At 40.6% G+C, this 14,317-nt stretch overlaps 1 protein-coding gene across 1 annotated transcript; it reads right to left on the bottom strand.

The window, feature by feature from the left end:
• Positions 1-3,891: 3,891 nt before the first annotated feature.
• Positions 3,892-14,053, bottom strand: ripk4 (receptor-interacting serine-threonine kinase 4). Its single transcript, XM_042008942.1, has 8 exons — positions 13,758-14,053; positions 11,442-11,733; positions 8,068-8,216; positions 7,748-7,797; positions 6,721-6,879; positions 6,505-6,620; positions 5,707-5,947; positions 3,892-5,603 (listed from the first exon to the last, which is right to left on the bottom strand). The coding sequence occupies exons 1-8, from the start codon at positions 13,937-13,939 to the stop codon at positions 4,354-4,356; spliced, it is 2,439 nt and encodes an 812-aa protein (XP_041864876.1). The 5' UTR covers positions 13,940-14,053; the 3' UTR covers positions 3,892-4,353.
• Positions 14,054-14,317: the final 264 nt, after the last annotated feature.

Here is a 14,317-nt window from a genome sequence, read left to right as displayed (position 1 = left end):
AACGAACCACTGCTCCGTCTGAGGGGTGAGAATATTAGCTCATATTTAAATGTTAAAGATTTTCAATTAATATAACATAGACGTAGTATAAGAACATTTTAAATTGTCCATATATATACTTTGCCCACAGAAACCGAATGTATTCGTGGAAAAATTCGCCAGGTACGACCTGCCATGTACCCCTACAACTAAAACAAGTGAACTCTTCCTTCAAACCGTCACCAAAACATTCGCGTAAGTGGAAGAGTTTGTTTGAGCAAACAAATAAAAACTACCAAAGAAAAATGGTTAAATATTCCATTATAGCCGAATGCACAATTTTAAAGGTTCATAACTGTAATTTAGACGACTTTTCTCTGTCGTTTTTATTTTCTGTTTACACAAAGTGACGCGTGGGGAATTCCCGCGAAAGATCGAGACAAACAGTTTTGTTATTGTGTCACCTTCGCATCGCTCGGCATTATTTACCCATTATCCATAAGGACACGTAATTTCCAATGCACTATGATTTATTATTAATAAAAGAAAAAGTATATATAATAAATTAAATCGAATGATGTGACCGTTTGAATTTTAGTGACAGTAGTTTAAAATGCCACTCAAATCATATCCTTTACCATTTACACTGTGGTGTACATTAAAACATCAGAAATGCAAGAGCTACAGCAGTTTTATGAGCTGAAATTATGAAAACTTATACGGATTCCCATTAAAGTATAATTTTAAGCTAGAACTTGTAAATGCCGTTAATCATATGAATATTAATGCTTTGTATAATCGCAGGCTGCACTGATATTAAATCCTCTGGTGTCAGGTTATGTGTCCGGATTTACTAAAAAAAAAAAAAAAGCCTGGATAACTAATTTTAAGAGCACAGTTATTGTGCTCACAATACCAACTTGCTATAGGCTACACCTTCATGAAAAAGTAAGTGGTAAATATTCCGTTTGCTCTGAATGCGTCGTTTGCTGTGCCTGTGCGAGGAACTTCCAGCAGATGTTCTGTCAAAAAGGCCTTTCTTCAGCTCGGGTAGGAAACTGCATTTTGCTCTCTGAACAGCGAAGACTCGTCTGGGTTATAGCTATCAAAATATTGATAACTGATGATAAGATGCAGTATTTATAAGAGTAATTGAGAATCCTAAAAATCTCAATTTTCCTGGAGACGGGCGTTTGTTAAAGGCTGTCATAATAAATATCTGGGCTGTCAGAATTTAACTGTTAATCCTGTACGGAAGAGTATTAGGGCCACTGAAGAAGAAAAAAAAAATATAATTCTGAGGAAAAAAGTCAGAATTCTGACCTTAATTTCAGAATTGACTTTTTCCCAGGACTGCTGCTAACAAGGAACCCCCACTGGTGTCTGTGTCATCGTGGGAGAGCAGGAGAGAAATGACAAAGTTGAATTTTAATGATTTTTCGAGACAGAGGCGTCTCAGAAGACCAGATATCCCTGTTGGAGGATTAAAGTCAGAATTCTGACTGGCCCTAATACTCTTCCGTACTCCTGAAATAAGCCTTTCATTCATGGAAAAACGCTCCATCTTCTGGCCATAGATGGATATTACAATTACAATTTGTTTGACCAAGACGACTAAAGCAGCTTGTGCTGAACTCTGCGTTCACCTTCACATATTAACCTGCTGTCGGGGTAGTTGTTGTATTTCACACCACATCCTTCCTGTGCACGTCCCAGAACACACAGCATACACATGTCAAACAGGCAGGCTCAGTATTGTGCTGTGAAGATGTGTGGTGGTTTATTCTCCCCCAAAAATCATCCTCTCTGTGTATAAATTACAATTTTATACCCAGATATTTATTGTTCAGGTGTATGTGACTGACTTTGGCTGTTTGCAAAGCTTGAGTCAAATCTGCCAAGACTGATGTCATATCTTAACAAATCCTGACATGTTCCTGCGCTGCTTCATTAACAGACAGTAGGAACACAAGTCGACACCACTGACACTATTCTGATTACTTGGTGGTGATATGGGTACTTTTTAAGCTTCACAGGTGCTTTTAGAGTGTAGACATTGATTTCACCATAATCAGCAATTATGTCCACAGCCTTTCCTGGAAACTATTATCCCTGTGCATATGATGATTAAATCTAATCTACTTTTAAAAAATACTTGATCCCAAACTGCCTGCCTTCATTGCCCATCAATGAAGTTACTTTCCATACATTTTTAATGTTGCATTCATTCTTAGTAACCATAAATCATAATTCATCAATGCTGAGTGCACACGTGTTGCAGCTTGCCTCGGTGCTAAGATGTGTTTTCCGATCTTGTTCAGCAAGTTCTGTGAGGGTAAAATAAGGGGAGAAGAAAAAAAATGCAGAGGGGAAACAAATCAGCATAAAGCACACAAGTAACCGATTGTGGAACAGTTATGAATACTAGTCCTGCTTTTAGTTAATCTGCTATGGAAATTGATGTATGCTGATCTATATATTGTCCCATTAATCTCACCTTTATGTTTTCATAAAGACTTTACATTACTCAGTAAATCTGTGAATCATGAGGGCTTTCTGTTTGTCTGACAGTAGTGAGGTGTGACTCATCCAAACATAAAAGTTCCTTTTATTGTTAAAGGAGCAGCCAGACGCCTTATCTGACTAGAAGCAGAGTCCACAAAGTAGTCATTGAATTTCGTCGAAGGTTTCCCTCGGTTGCTCCATATAACTTTGAATCCCTTAATGTGGAGTTTCCCCTGAGGAAAACTCTTCTCTTTGTGGCCATAAACTATGAAGCATGAGTGAGACAGCTTAATGTGACAGACATTTTGGAGAGCAGGTTCTGCCATGTTTTGTCAGTAAAGTACAAAACACTTCCAAGTCATGGCCTCTTTTCCAAAGATAAATCATGCTGTTCCTCACTAAAATAAAGCATGAACCTCAAAGTAGATTCCTTTACTCATAGCATGGATAACATGTTGGTAGGGACTGATTCATCCATCATTTATCAAGGTGTAAAATTTGCAGGACCGACTGGAGCGTGACCTGAAGACAACCACTGGATGTAGTTAAAGTTTAAAAAGTAGGATATTTAGTGCAATTTAGACCCACAATACTATAAGTGGCTGAAACACTAATGTTATTTACTTGTCTGGCCACCTCAGTAGGAAAGGGGAGCTGAGATTGGGCAAGAAGATCACATTATTCTCCCCTAGTTCGAATGAGACAGATCGTCAGGCAGAACAGAGTGCAAGGTACACAAAACTGAGGCCTCGGATTACACACTTTTCACAGAGTCATTTTTCGGGTCTCTGCAACCACAACCTAGAAAAACAACAGTCGCAAGCAACAGCCACCCGCACAAAGTATCTCAGGTTACAAAAAACCAGCCCTTTAGGCGTTGAGACAGGGGTGGGGGCATGTTGGTTTTAGTGAGTGATGAAAAGTTAGTGGTCGTAGGAATTAGCCAACAGGCTGGAATTGCAGGTAAGTACATTAGCGCCCCTTCTCACCCATCCATCATCTTCCAGCCTGTGATCCCCCTCAGGGGCAGTTCCCATGGTCTGTGCCAATCTGAGCGTGCGCCCAAGTAGATCCAGAAAGATAATAACACTCCAGCTGAGGCTGCAGATGTTGACATGCCAACTCTAGCCAAGATCAAGGCTGATCATTCCCTCACATGAGCAGCTGAGGCAGCAGCAAGCTGACTCTGAAACGAGGCTTTCTCCAACAAGCCTGTGGTAACTTGAAATTTCTTCAAAATGCAAATTTGCTAGTAGCAATATTAGTTTAAAGGTGGAAGTAAAGAGCCCATATGTGCAAATATCTAACAGACTATTTTGTTGTGAGTAAAATTAAAGTTTTGTCATGCTCAGTGTTGCATGAAAGATTAAACTTATGAAGGAAATAATGAAAACATCAAACAAAACAAAAGTTTTAAACTGTTTTAATGAATGATGCAGCACTGCTTTGCTACAGGTACAAAATCTTCAAGAGTTTTCTGGATGCAACAGTTCGTCTTCTGGTAAATGTTACTGATAGTCTGAGTGGGGCCAAAAAAAAGGATCCACAAAGGACACAGAGCGTTGCTAACCAATCATCAAAGTCAATACACAACATATTCTTGCCAAGTAAAAATTGAGCTTGTTAATAAAAAGTAAACAAAAAGCTAAAATAAACAAGATACAGGTATTTATAATTTCTATTTACAGGTTGCTATTTACATCTGAGCTTTCATATCCTTTAGGAAACATTTGCAGTGCTCCAAGTGTCCAAAAAATCACTTAAGATTGGAATGATAACTCCCTGCCAAAGTGCGAGGCAGCTAAGGAGTTGGGGGGGAAATGCCATGGAAGACAGTTCTGTACAATTTGGAGAATGTCTTTGCTCTCGTTAGCATGGTGCTGAAGCACAGTGCGAGTTGTTGGATTCTGGGCTGTCTTTGTCCTTGTGCTCGGTCAGTTTGAGGATGACAACTTTCCTCTGGAGCTGCCTGACCTGCTGTGGTGTGGACTCTTCAGGCCCCGGCTGCACCGCGCTCTCTGTAACTAAGTCCTGGCAGACCTGCGGCAGCAGCATCTTAATGACGTTAGAATGTCCTCCCTGCACCGCCAGGTGTAACGGGCTGAGGCCCTGCTCATCTGATAGGGCACCTCCGTCTGGACAGTGAAGGAGCAGCTCTCTGAGAACTTCACAGTGTCCACTTTCTGCTGCTAGGTGACAGGGGGTGCGCAGAGCTCGGTTGGATGTGTAGGGGTCTGCCCCCTCTGCTATCAGCATCTTTACTGTGGCCAGGTGGCCTTTCTGCGAGGCCAGGTGGAGAGGCGCTAGTCCATCAGTGTTCTGGGCATGCAGATCCGCCTGATGTTTGATCAGAAGACGCGAGGTGCTGGTGTGGCCCGTTTCTGCCGCCACGTGTAGCGGTGTGTTTAACCCAGCTGACGTCATGTGCACATCTGCTCCTAGTTCAATCAGGATCCGCGCCACTCGATACTGCCCTCTCTGGGATGCCAGATGCAGCGGTGTGCGGCCATCTGACGTTTGGCCGTTCACATCAGCACCAGCCTGCTTGACCAGCAGCTTGACGATGCCCAGATGCCCCTGCCAGGCAGCAAAGTGGAGTGCCGTCCAGTTGTCCTTGCCCTTGATTTGAACATCAGCGCCACGGCTCAGCAGCACTCTGATTACATTCTCCTGGCCATGCTGACAAGCCACGTGAGCCGGCGTGCGGCCCTGGCCATCTGTCTCGTTAATGGCCGCCCCTCGGTCCAGCAGCAGACGTGTGATAGCCTCATCTCCATTCTGAGCTGCCCAGTGCAAAGCTGTGTACTGGTCCTCATCTTTTGCATTTACGTTAGTACAGCGCCGACTGAGCAGAAGTTCAGCCAGCGGCTTCATGTGCTTCTCTGTGGCCAGGTGGAGGGGCGTGGAGCCACGGGTGTTTGCAAGATTAGGATTGGCATTGTTCAAGAGGAGGAACTTGACAGCCTCCTCATTAACCAAAGTGATGGCATGATGGAGCAGACTTCCTCCTCCATCAAGGAGAAGGTCAACATCCTGAGGCTGGAGGATCTTCATTAGCTTGGCAGTATCTTTAATCCTAATGGCTTCACACAGCTTCCGCTTCTGGATTTCAGCAGAATCTGTGCGGTAAAAAAAACAAAAATGATCAGTCACTGTTTTTAGGTGTCTACAGTTGTGTTCACAGTTTATACTTTCAGCTGTAGACCTTTAACCAGCTCCTACCAAATGTGTTTTCCCTTTCAAATGACAGGGTGATGGAGTCTTGGGAGGAGAAAGCCGAATCTGCAGAGGAGATCCCAGACAACCTCTTGCAAGTGTTCTCCTTGCTGTGGCAGCTGTCTTCCTTCACTCGATCGAAGCTCCTGGAGATCCCAGAATCCACCTGGCTCAGCAGCTCTGATAGGCTGTAATCTTTCTCAGGCAACATGGCCGACTTTGGACGAACCGGTTTGTTGTCATTACCCTGTGGAAAAATCCAGATTAGTATGCAGTCTATGGACAAACAGCTCTCTGACTTTATTTACATTCTTTACTCTTTTAAAATTCCACATCCAACTACTAAATATAATAACTAATAATTTGTGGAATCAAACTGGAAACAATCATGAACTAAACACAGCTTATCTCCTGCTTCTACAGACAGCAGGATGTTTGTTTCCAGTAAGCACACCACAGTCTCAACATTCCTTGTCTCTGATGTAATGGTTGTTCTGGACCAAATATATGACTTACAAACTCGTAATCCTGTCTGGAGCGCTTAAAAGATAAGTCGCTTGTTGTACAGGTAGATAGTTATACATTAATAAAGAAGCATTTGACCAGTCAGTTAAATGCTTTAAAGCAGGGACAGGTATGAGGAAAAGCAGTACTACATAATTATAGGGGCCACTTCTGTTGTTTAAAAAAATTTATTAAAAATCTTAGAGGCTACACTAATATTTTAAATGACAGGTTGGTACCAGATTGAATTAGCGGAGCCATTACTGTAGAAATCATAAATGTGGTGCCATTATGTCCTACCTGGTTACTGGTGAGTGGATTAGGGGACGTGGGCTCTGGCTCAGATGATGATAAAGTCGGGGTCTTTGGCTCTTCTTGAGGTTTAGAGCAGAGCTCCTCAGCTTCAGATGTAATTTCTGCAAGAACAAGGGGGGCAACGAGAGTTTAGCACATTTAAAAGATAAGAAATAGGGGGGAAAAAAAGATAAAAGCCCCTTGGTACCAAATGTAGCTCACCCTGGAAGCTGGGCCTGGCTTCAGGTTTTGTGACCCAACAGCGCTGCATGAGGGTCAGAAAACCTGCACAGGCAGAAGGTCGACTTCGTGGCACTGCACCCAGGTCTGGACGAATGCCTTTAACTACTTTCACCATGATCTGCAGGATATTGTTTTCTCCTGAGGGGAGAAAATGATAGAGAAAAGGCTCGTTAGTAAAGAAACTTTCATTCAAAGAGCATACGGCCATAGGGTTGCTTCAGTTTTATGGGACACAGGGTTCCGGTTGTTGGTCTGACAATAGCTTGTCTTGTACTGATCAGTTGCAACATACTGGATTACACCCTAACCTGGGGTGGTGGTAGGCGCCAGTGCCTATATGAAGAGCCAACTGTACTCATCTTTTACCCTCTTTCTCCAGGTGAGAAGCCTGTGCTGCCGTTTCCCATGGGAGCAAAAACGGCCCGGCTTCTTTCTGTCTTACTTTGGGATCTGCCAAGTCAGTGATTCACAGCAAACAGCAGAAGCTTACAGCCACTTCATCTCCTATTGTACCCATAATACCCTTCATAAATGGAGAAGGAAGGCGAACAGGAGTGGTAACCTGGCCATTTCTCACTTTTTAATTATGTCTGGATCAACGTAGGCAGTGCCAACCCCTGGCCACCTCAGACACCGCTTTTCAGAAAGCTACCTGATATGCCTGGGAAAATGAAAAACAAACACTCTGTTGCCAGTCTGGCCCCGTCTACCTGCCTGCTCAGGAATTTAGAAAGCAAATGTGTACACTAAAGCTTCTGTGCACACACCTTGAAAGGTTAAAAATAGACGGAAAGTTTGCCGTTGCAGGTGAATAATAATTAAAGGGGGACAATTCCAAAAGTTGGTTGAATGAATGAATCTTAACTTAACTTTGTATTTTAGAACTAATTTGTAAGTGTTTTATACATCTAAAAACTTCAAAATCCCATTCCAGAGCTACAGTTACCATGACAACCTTAGGAATAAAGGAATAAAAATTTATTAATTATTTTAGAACAATGCTCACCTTGGTAGGGCTTTTTCTGTGTGAGAATGCCCCAGATAACAATAGAAAAACTATAACAGAGACAAAAAAAAGGAGAAAAAAAAGGTTATTTACAGGAATTAATCAAACATTATCATTTTACCAAGAAAAGGGCATGTGTCTTTAAGCCTCACAGTATAACTCAGAGCTGTCAGTAAACACAACATGTGCACCAAATCAAGTCACTCTACAAATAATTGATTGCTATGAATCAGATCAAACTGAACATGCAAACAAAAGATCTTATTCCCAGAACAAAAAATTTAGAATTTACACAACTTTGCATGCAACAGAACACCAACCTGTACACGTCATGCTTGGTGTCCGACACCCTGTCCTTCTCAATGATGCTCTCGGGTGGCAGGTAGGCGATGGTGCCACAGAACCCATCTCTGCTGATGTCATCAGCCCGTGACAGGCCATTCCACCGGGCCAGGCCAAAATCAGATATCTGTACCAGAAAGAAAAACAACTCTTCAAACAGGGCAGCCATGCTGCCTTTTACATGAAACACCGCAGCGGTGATGACTAACTTTGCCCGGTGAGTGTGACAGGCCGCTAAGCTCTTATTATGTGCACTCGGTGGTATGATGAGGGCAACACAGCCATGTCCCAACCTGTAGGATGGGAGAGTACACACCTACCCATACAAACACACATGTTCACAGAGGGAGGTTTAATGGGAGCTAAATTAATCCTGTTGGGACAGGCCCGGGTGAGGTGTTTGCATCCAGGTATTAAACTCCAGAAATCACATTCCCACCCGCTGCTTTCTTCAGAGTTGAGCAGTTTAAAGGTTGCACAGAGATTGATGAGACACGTGTCTGTCCACAGAACGTGAGGGCTCCCATTTTTAAAATGAACGAAGGGGACCGAAAGGGCCTCATGGCTGGAATTCCCACTGAAGCCCTAAAATGGAGACTTCGTTTGGGGTTTGAGATCACGTCACATTTTTCCCAGCAATGAAAACGCTGATCATTAAATTTCTGTAGTTACACACGGTGTTTTCTCAATCCATAATTATTCCACCTAATAATCCAACAGTAGAAGGTTATGGCAGGCAATAAACACACACACACACACAAAATGCACATATGTGAAAAAAAAGCACTTTTCAACCAGATTCTCTGAAAGAAATTTAACCATCATCCAATGTTTTTTTAACAAAGTGATAAATTTATTTATTTTTTTAAATCTAGCTTGATTTTTACCCTTTTACATGTCTGACAAGTGTCTGCTCAGCACAGAAAGCGATAATAATGATACATTATTATTATTATTATTACTATTACTATTATTATTATTATTACTACTATTACTATTATTATTACTACTATTACTATTATTATTATTATTATTATTATTATTATTACTATTATTATTATTACTACTATTACTATTACTATTATTATTATTATTATTATTATTACTACTATTATTATTATTATTACTATTATTATTATTATTATTATTATTACTATTATTACTATTATTATTATTACTACTATTACTATTATTATTATTATTATTATTACTATTATTACTATTATTACTATTATTATTATTATTATTATTATTATTATTACTACTATTACTATTATTATTATTATTATTATTATTATTATTATTACTATTATTATTATTATTACTATTATTATTATTATTATTATTATTATTACTGTTATTACTATTATTATTATTATTATAACTAGTTATTATAATCACTGTTCCTTTATTCCATTCCTTAATTTTCCTGAAAATTTAAACAAAACCCGTTCATAACTTTTTGAGTTATGGTGCTTACAGACAGAATTTTTTTTTTTTAAGAAAAAGGGTAATAAACACTCAGCTTATTTATGTTTGCTGCTGCATTTCACTAGTTTTATTTAGAGTCCAGATCTGCATCTGGTTCTTTTAAGCTTAAAGTTTTTAACTTGATCATGTTTAAATACTGTTTTCCCTGCAGTGGAATTTTTTTCTTGCATTTTATCTTTTAGCTTTGTCTTTCTTTTATGTCCTATAATGTTTTTTATGCATTTGTTATTGCTCCCCGCTGTAATGCTTTTACTGTTTTATGTAAAGCACTTTGAATTGCCTTGTACATGAAATGTGATATACAAATAAATCTGCCTTGCCTATTTCACAAATATGTTTTACTATGGCTGACTCTTCTCCAGCCATCTTTAGTTATCTTTAGTTTGTTTTTTAACCTGCCACCAGTAAGATTTTAATAAGTTATTTAAATAAGTTGTTCAGACTCATTTAAACTGGATTTTTTTTTCTTAAAAACAAAAGTCAATCTCAAAACTCATTACCTGTTAATTTTCACCATCATCTCCGCCCAGTATGGTGGTGATGGTCAGCCAGAGTTGCCAGATTCAGGTTTACCATTTTGAAGTGAATTATTTTTAGGGGTAATAAAAAAAACTACTATCAGTCTTCCAGGTAAAGTCCCTGGAGGGGAGCTTGAGCAGCATAAGCGTGATATCGGCTTATTTCTCCCATTTGGTCCTAACATAACGGCTGGAGTGCTTCCTGTATGAATGTAAACATGAAAATAGAAGAGATCAGCCTTTTATGGACCCTTCCTTTATAAATGTCGGCAAACATGTAAATGATCATCAGAACTCTACCTTCTAACTTTACTTTTATGAAGATGGTGTCTCAGTTGTAGATATCTATAAAAATCTGTTTTATTGGACCTGGAACTTTCTCTGGACTTACAGAGCTTTTACAGTATTACCTTTCCAAGTCTATTCTTTAAACACCCCATCCAGATGTGCTGGCTTAAAGTCTGCATCATACCCCACCCACCTTAGTATTTGTATTTTCCTTTCCAGATTAAATTTTTACCTTGTTCAATCCAGGTTTTAATTTAGACATGTGTTTTTCTGTAGGCCAGTATCACCCAATAAAAGACTGTAGAGGGATATCTAACTGGCTAAGTTCCAGATCTTTCCATCTGGCTTCATATCTGTTGTCACGTAGTCTAACCAGGTGTTGAAGCTGTGTGTAAGCAGGGTAAAGACAATCCACTTTGGTCTTTTGGTAACGGTTACTCTGTTGAATTCTGGGTTTTTTTATCTGACAAATAAATTGTGAGATCATTCATTTTCAGTAATTAAATTGTTTTGTGGAAACTGAAATTAGCAGAGGGTGACAAAGAAACAACAGACCTGGTAAAATAGTTTTATCCCAGCAAACAGACCAGTGGTCAGAGGTGCCCATCTTCCAAAATCCACTTTTATATTTTGTGTGAAAGCATTATAATTTGAGTTATGCATTCAGTCCAATGGTATAGTGACTCCAAGATATGTCATTTTGTTAGTATTCAATTTAAAATTACAAGTTTTATGTGTGATTTAGAGTTGGGGTTTTGCGTGCATTTAATTTTTAATGCGAGTATTAACTGAACTGTTGAAGGCGAGCCATCTGTCAAACGGATCTCATCTGCATATTCTATTCTATTCTGTTCTATTTTATTCTACAGTCATTTAGCAGACGCTTTTATCCAAAGCGACTTACATTTGAGAGAAAGAACAAGACAAGCATGAATTCAAACAAGATGGGACGTCATCATTAAATGGTAGTCAGACTGCTGGGAGTCCAGTTGGACCAGGTGCTGTCATGCAGTACTAGAGGAAGTGCATCTAATTTATATATATATGTTTTCTACCTTAACGTGATAGTGAGCATCCAGCAGGATGTTGGCTGGCTTCAGGTCCAGGTGGAGAAGTGGAGGGTTCATGCAGTGGAGGAAGTTCATGCCCACCGCAGTCTCATGGATGATGCGGAAACGGAGCTCCCAGGGTAGCAGCTCGGTGGCCAGCAGGTTCTCCAAGGAGCCGGTCTCCATGTACTCCATGACAAGGCCCTGGGGGTCTTCGCAGATCCCATAAACAGGAAGGATGTATCGGAACTTGGCGGCCTCCATCTTTTTTGCCTCCTCAAGCAGCTCTGAGCGCTCCCTTTGACAAAGAAATGGTTGATTTTTAAATAACTAAACATTAACAAGCTCTGTTGACAAAAGACAATCTGCAGCTGAGGTTTGTTTTTCAGTTATTTGGGTCATCTTTCTTTTCAAAACAGTTCCACCTCTCTAAGCTCAGTTATTTATTCAACCTATCCGCTCATTAAACATTAACCCTCGGACTCTACTTTGCTCACTGAGCTGCAATATTTGGAATAACTTCCTAAATTCCTGCACACTGTGCATCACCTCACTAAGCTCTTAGCTATGCAAAATGTTTATCAGCATTAACCTGGGAAGCTGTGAGGGCGGCACCTTATTGAGCATCTGTAATTCTTTCACCGGTGTTCATCTTAAACGTGTGAACCACATCCTTAACTACCCAGTGCTTCTTTTAAAGACCCTGAGGACATTCCAGCCCAGCCTGGAAAGCATCACCGGAGTCCGAGGGGCTTAAACAGCTCTTGTTCTTTGTTGCTCATCTAGTGCACTGCAGCTTTATCAGCTCACTGACCCCGCTGACATACCTCAAACAAAACGGCACAGTCATTCATGACCTCAGCTCACATATCTCAGACACAAGTTGCTTTTAAAATGCAGCTTCTTCATGAAAACAGATCAGAGAAAGACAAATCCTGCTAACTGCTTTAGAGGAATGTGATTCAAAGGCGAAAATCTGATTAAATGGATTAGGAATTCTGCTTTTTAGACATCGATTAAAATAGATTAGATTAGCATAAAGAGCTGTTTAGGTCCTGAATGGATTATATGCAGGGTGTATCAGATTACTTAAAAAGTCAATAGGTGGGAGCCTGGATATAATTTTCCTTTATGGTGAGTACAAGTGAAGGAGGCACATGCAACAGGTCTCCCAGGCTGCTATAATCAAATGTGAGGTGGGAGACTGGGTACTTGTTTGTTAAATATAATCCAAAGTGCTCCTGAGCAGCTCTTCAGAACTTAACAATGTTCCTGTTTTAAAAAAGAGACCCAGTAAGACTGGTTCTTCAGCTTTTTAAATTGTCTGTGCCACATAGTGGCAGCCAGCGAAGCAGGCAGACAATGAGGGCTTTCAGTCCCTGTTGCTGGATGTTATGTGTGTTTCAATGAGGGCTGCAGTCAAATGAATGTTTATGTACCTTTCAGATGTTTGGAGGCGATAACATGTGGCTTGGGTTGGCGGATGATTCTGTTGCACTACTAGTTTACAGGAAGTTGGTCCTTAAAATGTTTTGGTGACCAAATGAATGATTGTCATCTGATAAGCCGGGAAGGCTTGTTCAAAACAATAAGAAAATACCATTTTTTATAATTGTTTGACTAAATAAACAAATTCCATGATTTAAAGTGTGTGTACAAGCACAATTAGAAGAGTGGAAATGTTACCTGATAGGTGGGTCATTTTTAAATAAATCTGATGTAGTATAAAAAAAGATTTATAGTCATGTCAGTTCTAGAAGGTTGTGTAATATCTAGCAGTGCTTCTGGGGAAAAGACCCATTCTGCAACTCTCCCTGAAGCATCTTTTTATTTTAATGAGCCCCTCCAAGAGGTCAGAGCATGATAACATCTCTGTCTGTGAGGGGAAACCAGCTGTGGAGCTTTTCATGCCAGGGTCTGGCTTGATAAGAAGCGGCTGTGACCCTGAGCAGAGTGGACTCTCTTTTTGCTGTGAGAATGAATCAGCGTGTCTGTACTCCGTCAACACAACTCTGCTGTGCCCAAATCCCTGAAAACTGGTACTACACAGCCTCCTTAACAGCTTTATAGACTGACAGAGGAAATCACTTGTTGCCTTGTGTTCACTTTCTCATCATCTGAACCTCTGCCTGTCTCATTTTTACCCATAAACTTGTAATCGAGTGATAAGTCTGAGAGACTAGAACCAGAGGAAGAGGAAGGCATTTGGCTCTTTAAAGGACAAAACACATAAATAAAGCCACCTAATCTGTTCCAGAGACGAGCAAATGGAGCTAAATTCCTTCACACCTGGAGACACATGGCTGAACAGCTGTAACTTACTTGTCATCCACATGAAGACACGGAGGGCACTTGATAGCCAGCCATGTTTTCCACTGTACATGTCGTACTTTGTAAACTTGTCCAAATCCACCTGAGCCTATTTTCTCCCAGCTGCCAAACTCAGAGGAATCAAAGGTCCTTAACAGCCCCATGTTCCCATGCGGAGAGTCCGGGACATCCATATCCACGTAGAGACACCCACCAACAGGGTAAATTCCTTTTTTCTTCGTCTCCAACGTACAAAGTGGGACGTGACCACACAGCAACACCGACCTGCCAGTTTGTGAGCTCTTCCTTGTTTTTTCCTTTCTCTTGTTCAGTGTGGCCCCTCCCTCTCTTCAGGTGAACAGAAATGGGCAGGACCTGCTGCTGTGACATCACATCCTGGTGTTGAAACCTGGTTGAAACACAGGAAGGACATGAAAAATTCACTGGAGATGCATCACAACCAGCAATGCATCGCACTGCCACCGAAAGCTTTTAAACTCAAATATCCACTTAAAAAAAAGAAGAAGAAGGAATTGTCCCTCTAACACGTTTGACTCTTACCCCCCAAATGC

This window comes from Melanotaenia boesemani, chromosome 15, assembly GCF_017639745.1.
Source record: "Melanotaenia boesemani isolate fMelBoe1 chromosome 15, fMelBoe1.pri, whole genome shotgun sequence".
NCBI classification, from domain to species: Eukaryota; Metazoa; Chordata; class Actinopteri; order Atheriniformes; family Melanotaeniidae; genus Melanotaenia; species Melanotaenia boesemani.
This window is presented reverse-complemented; position numbering and strand designations above follow the sequence as displayed.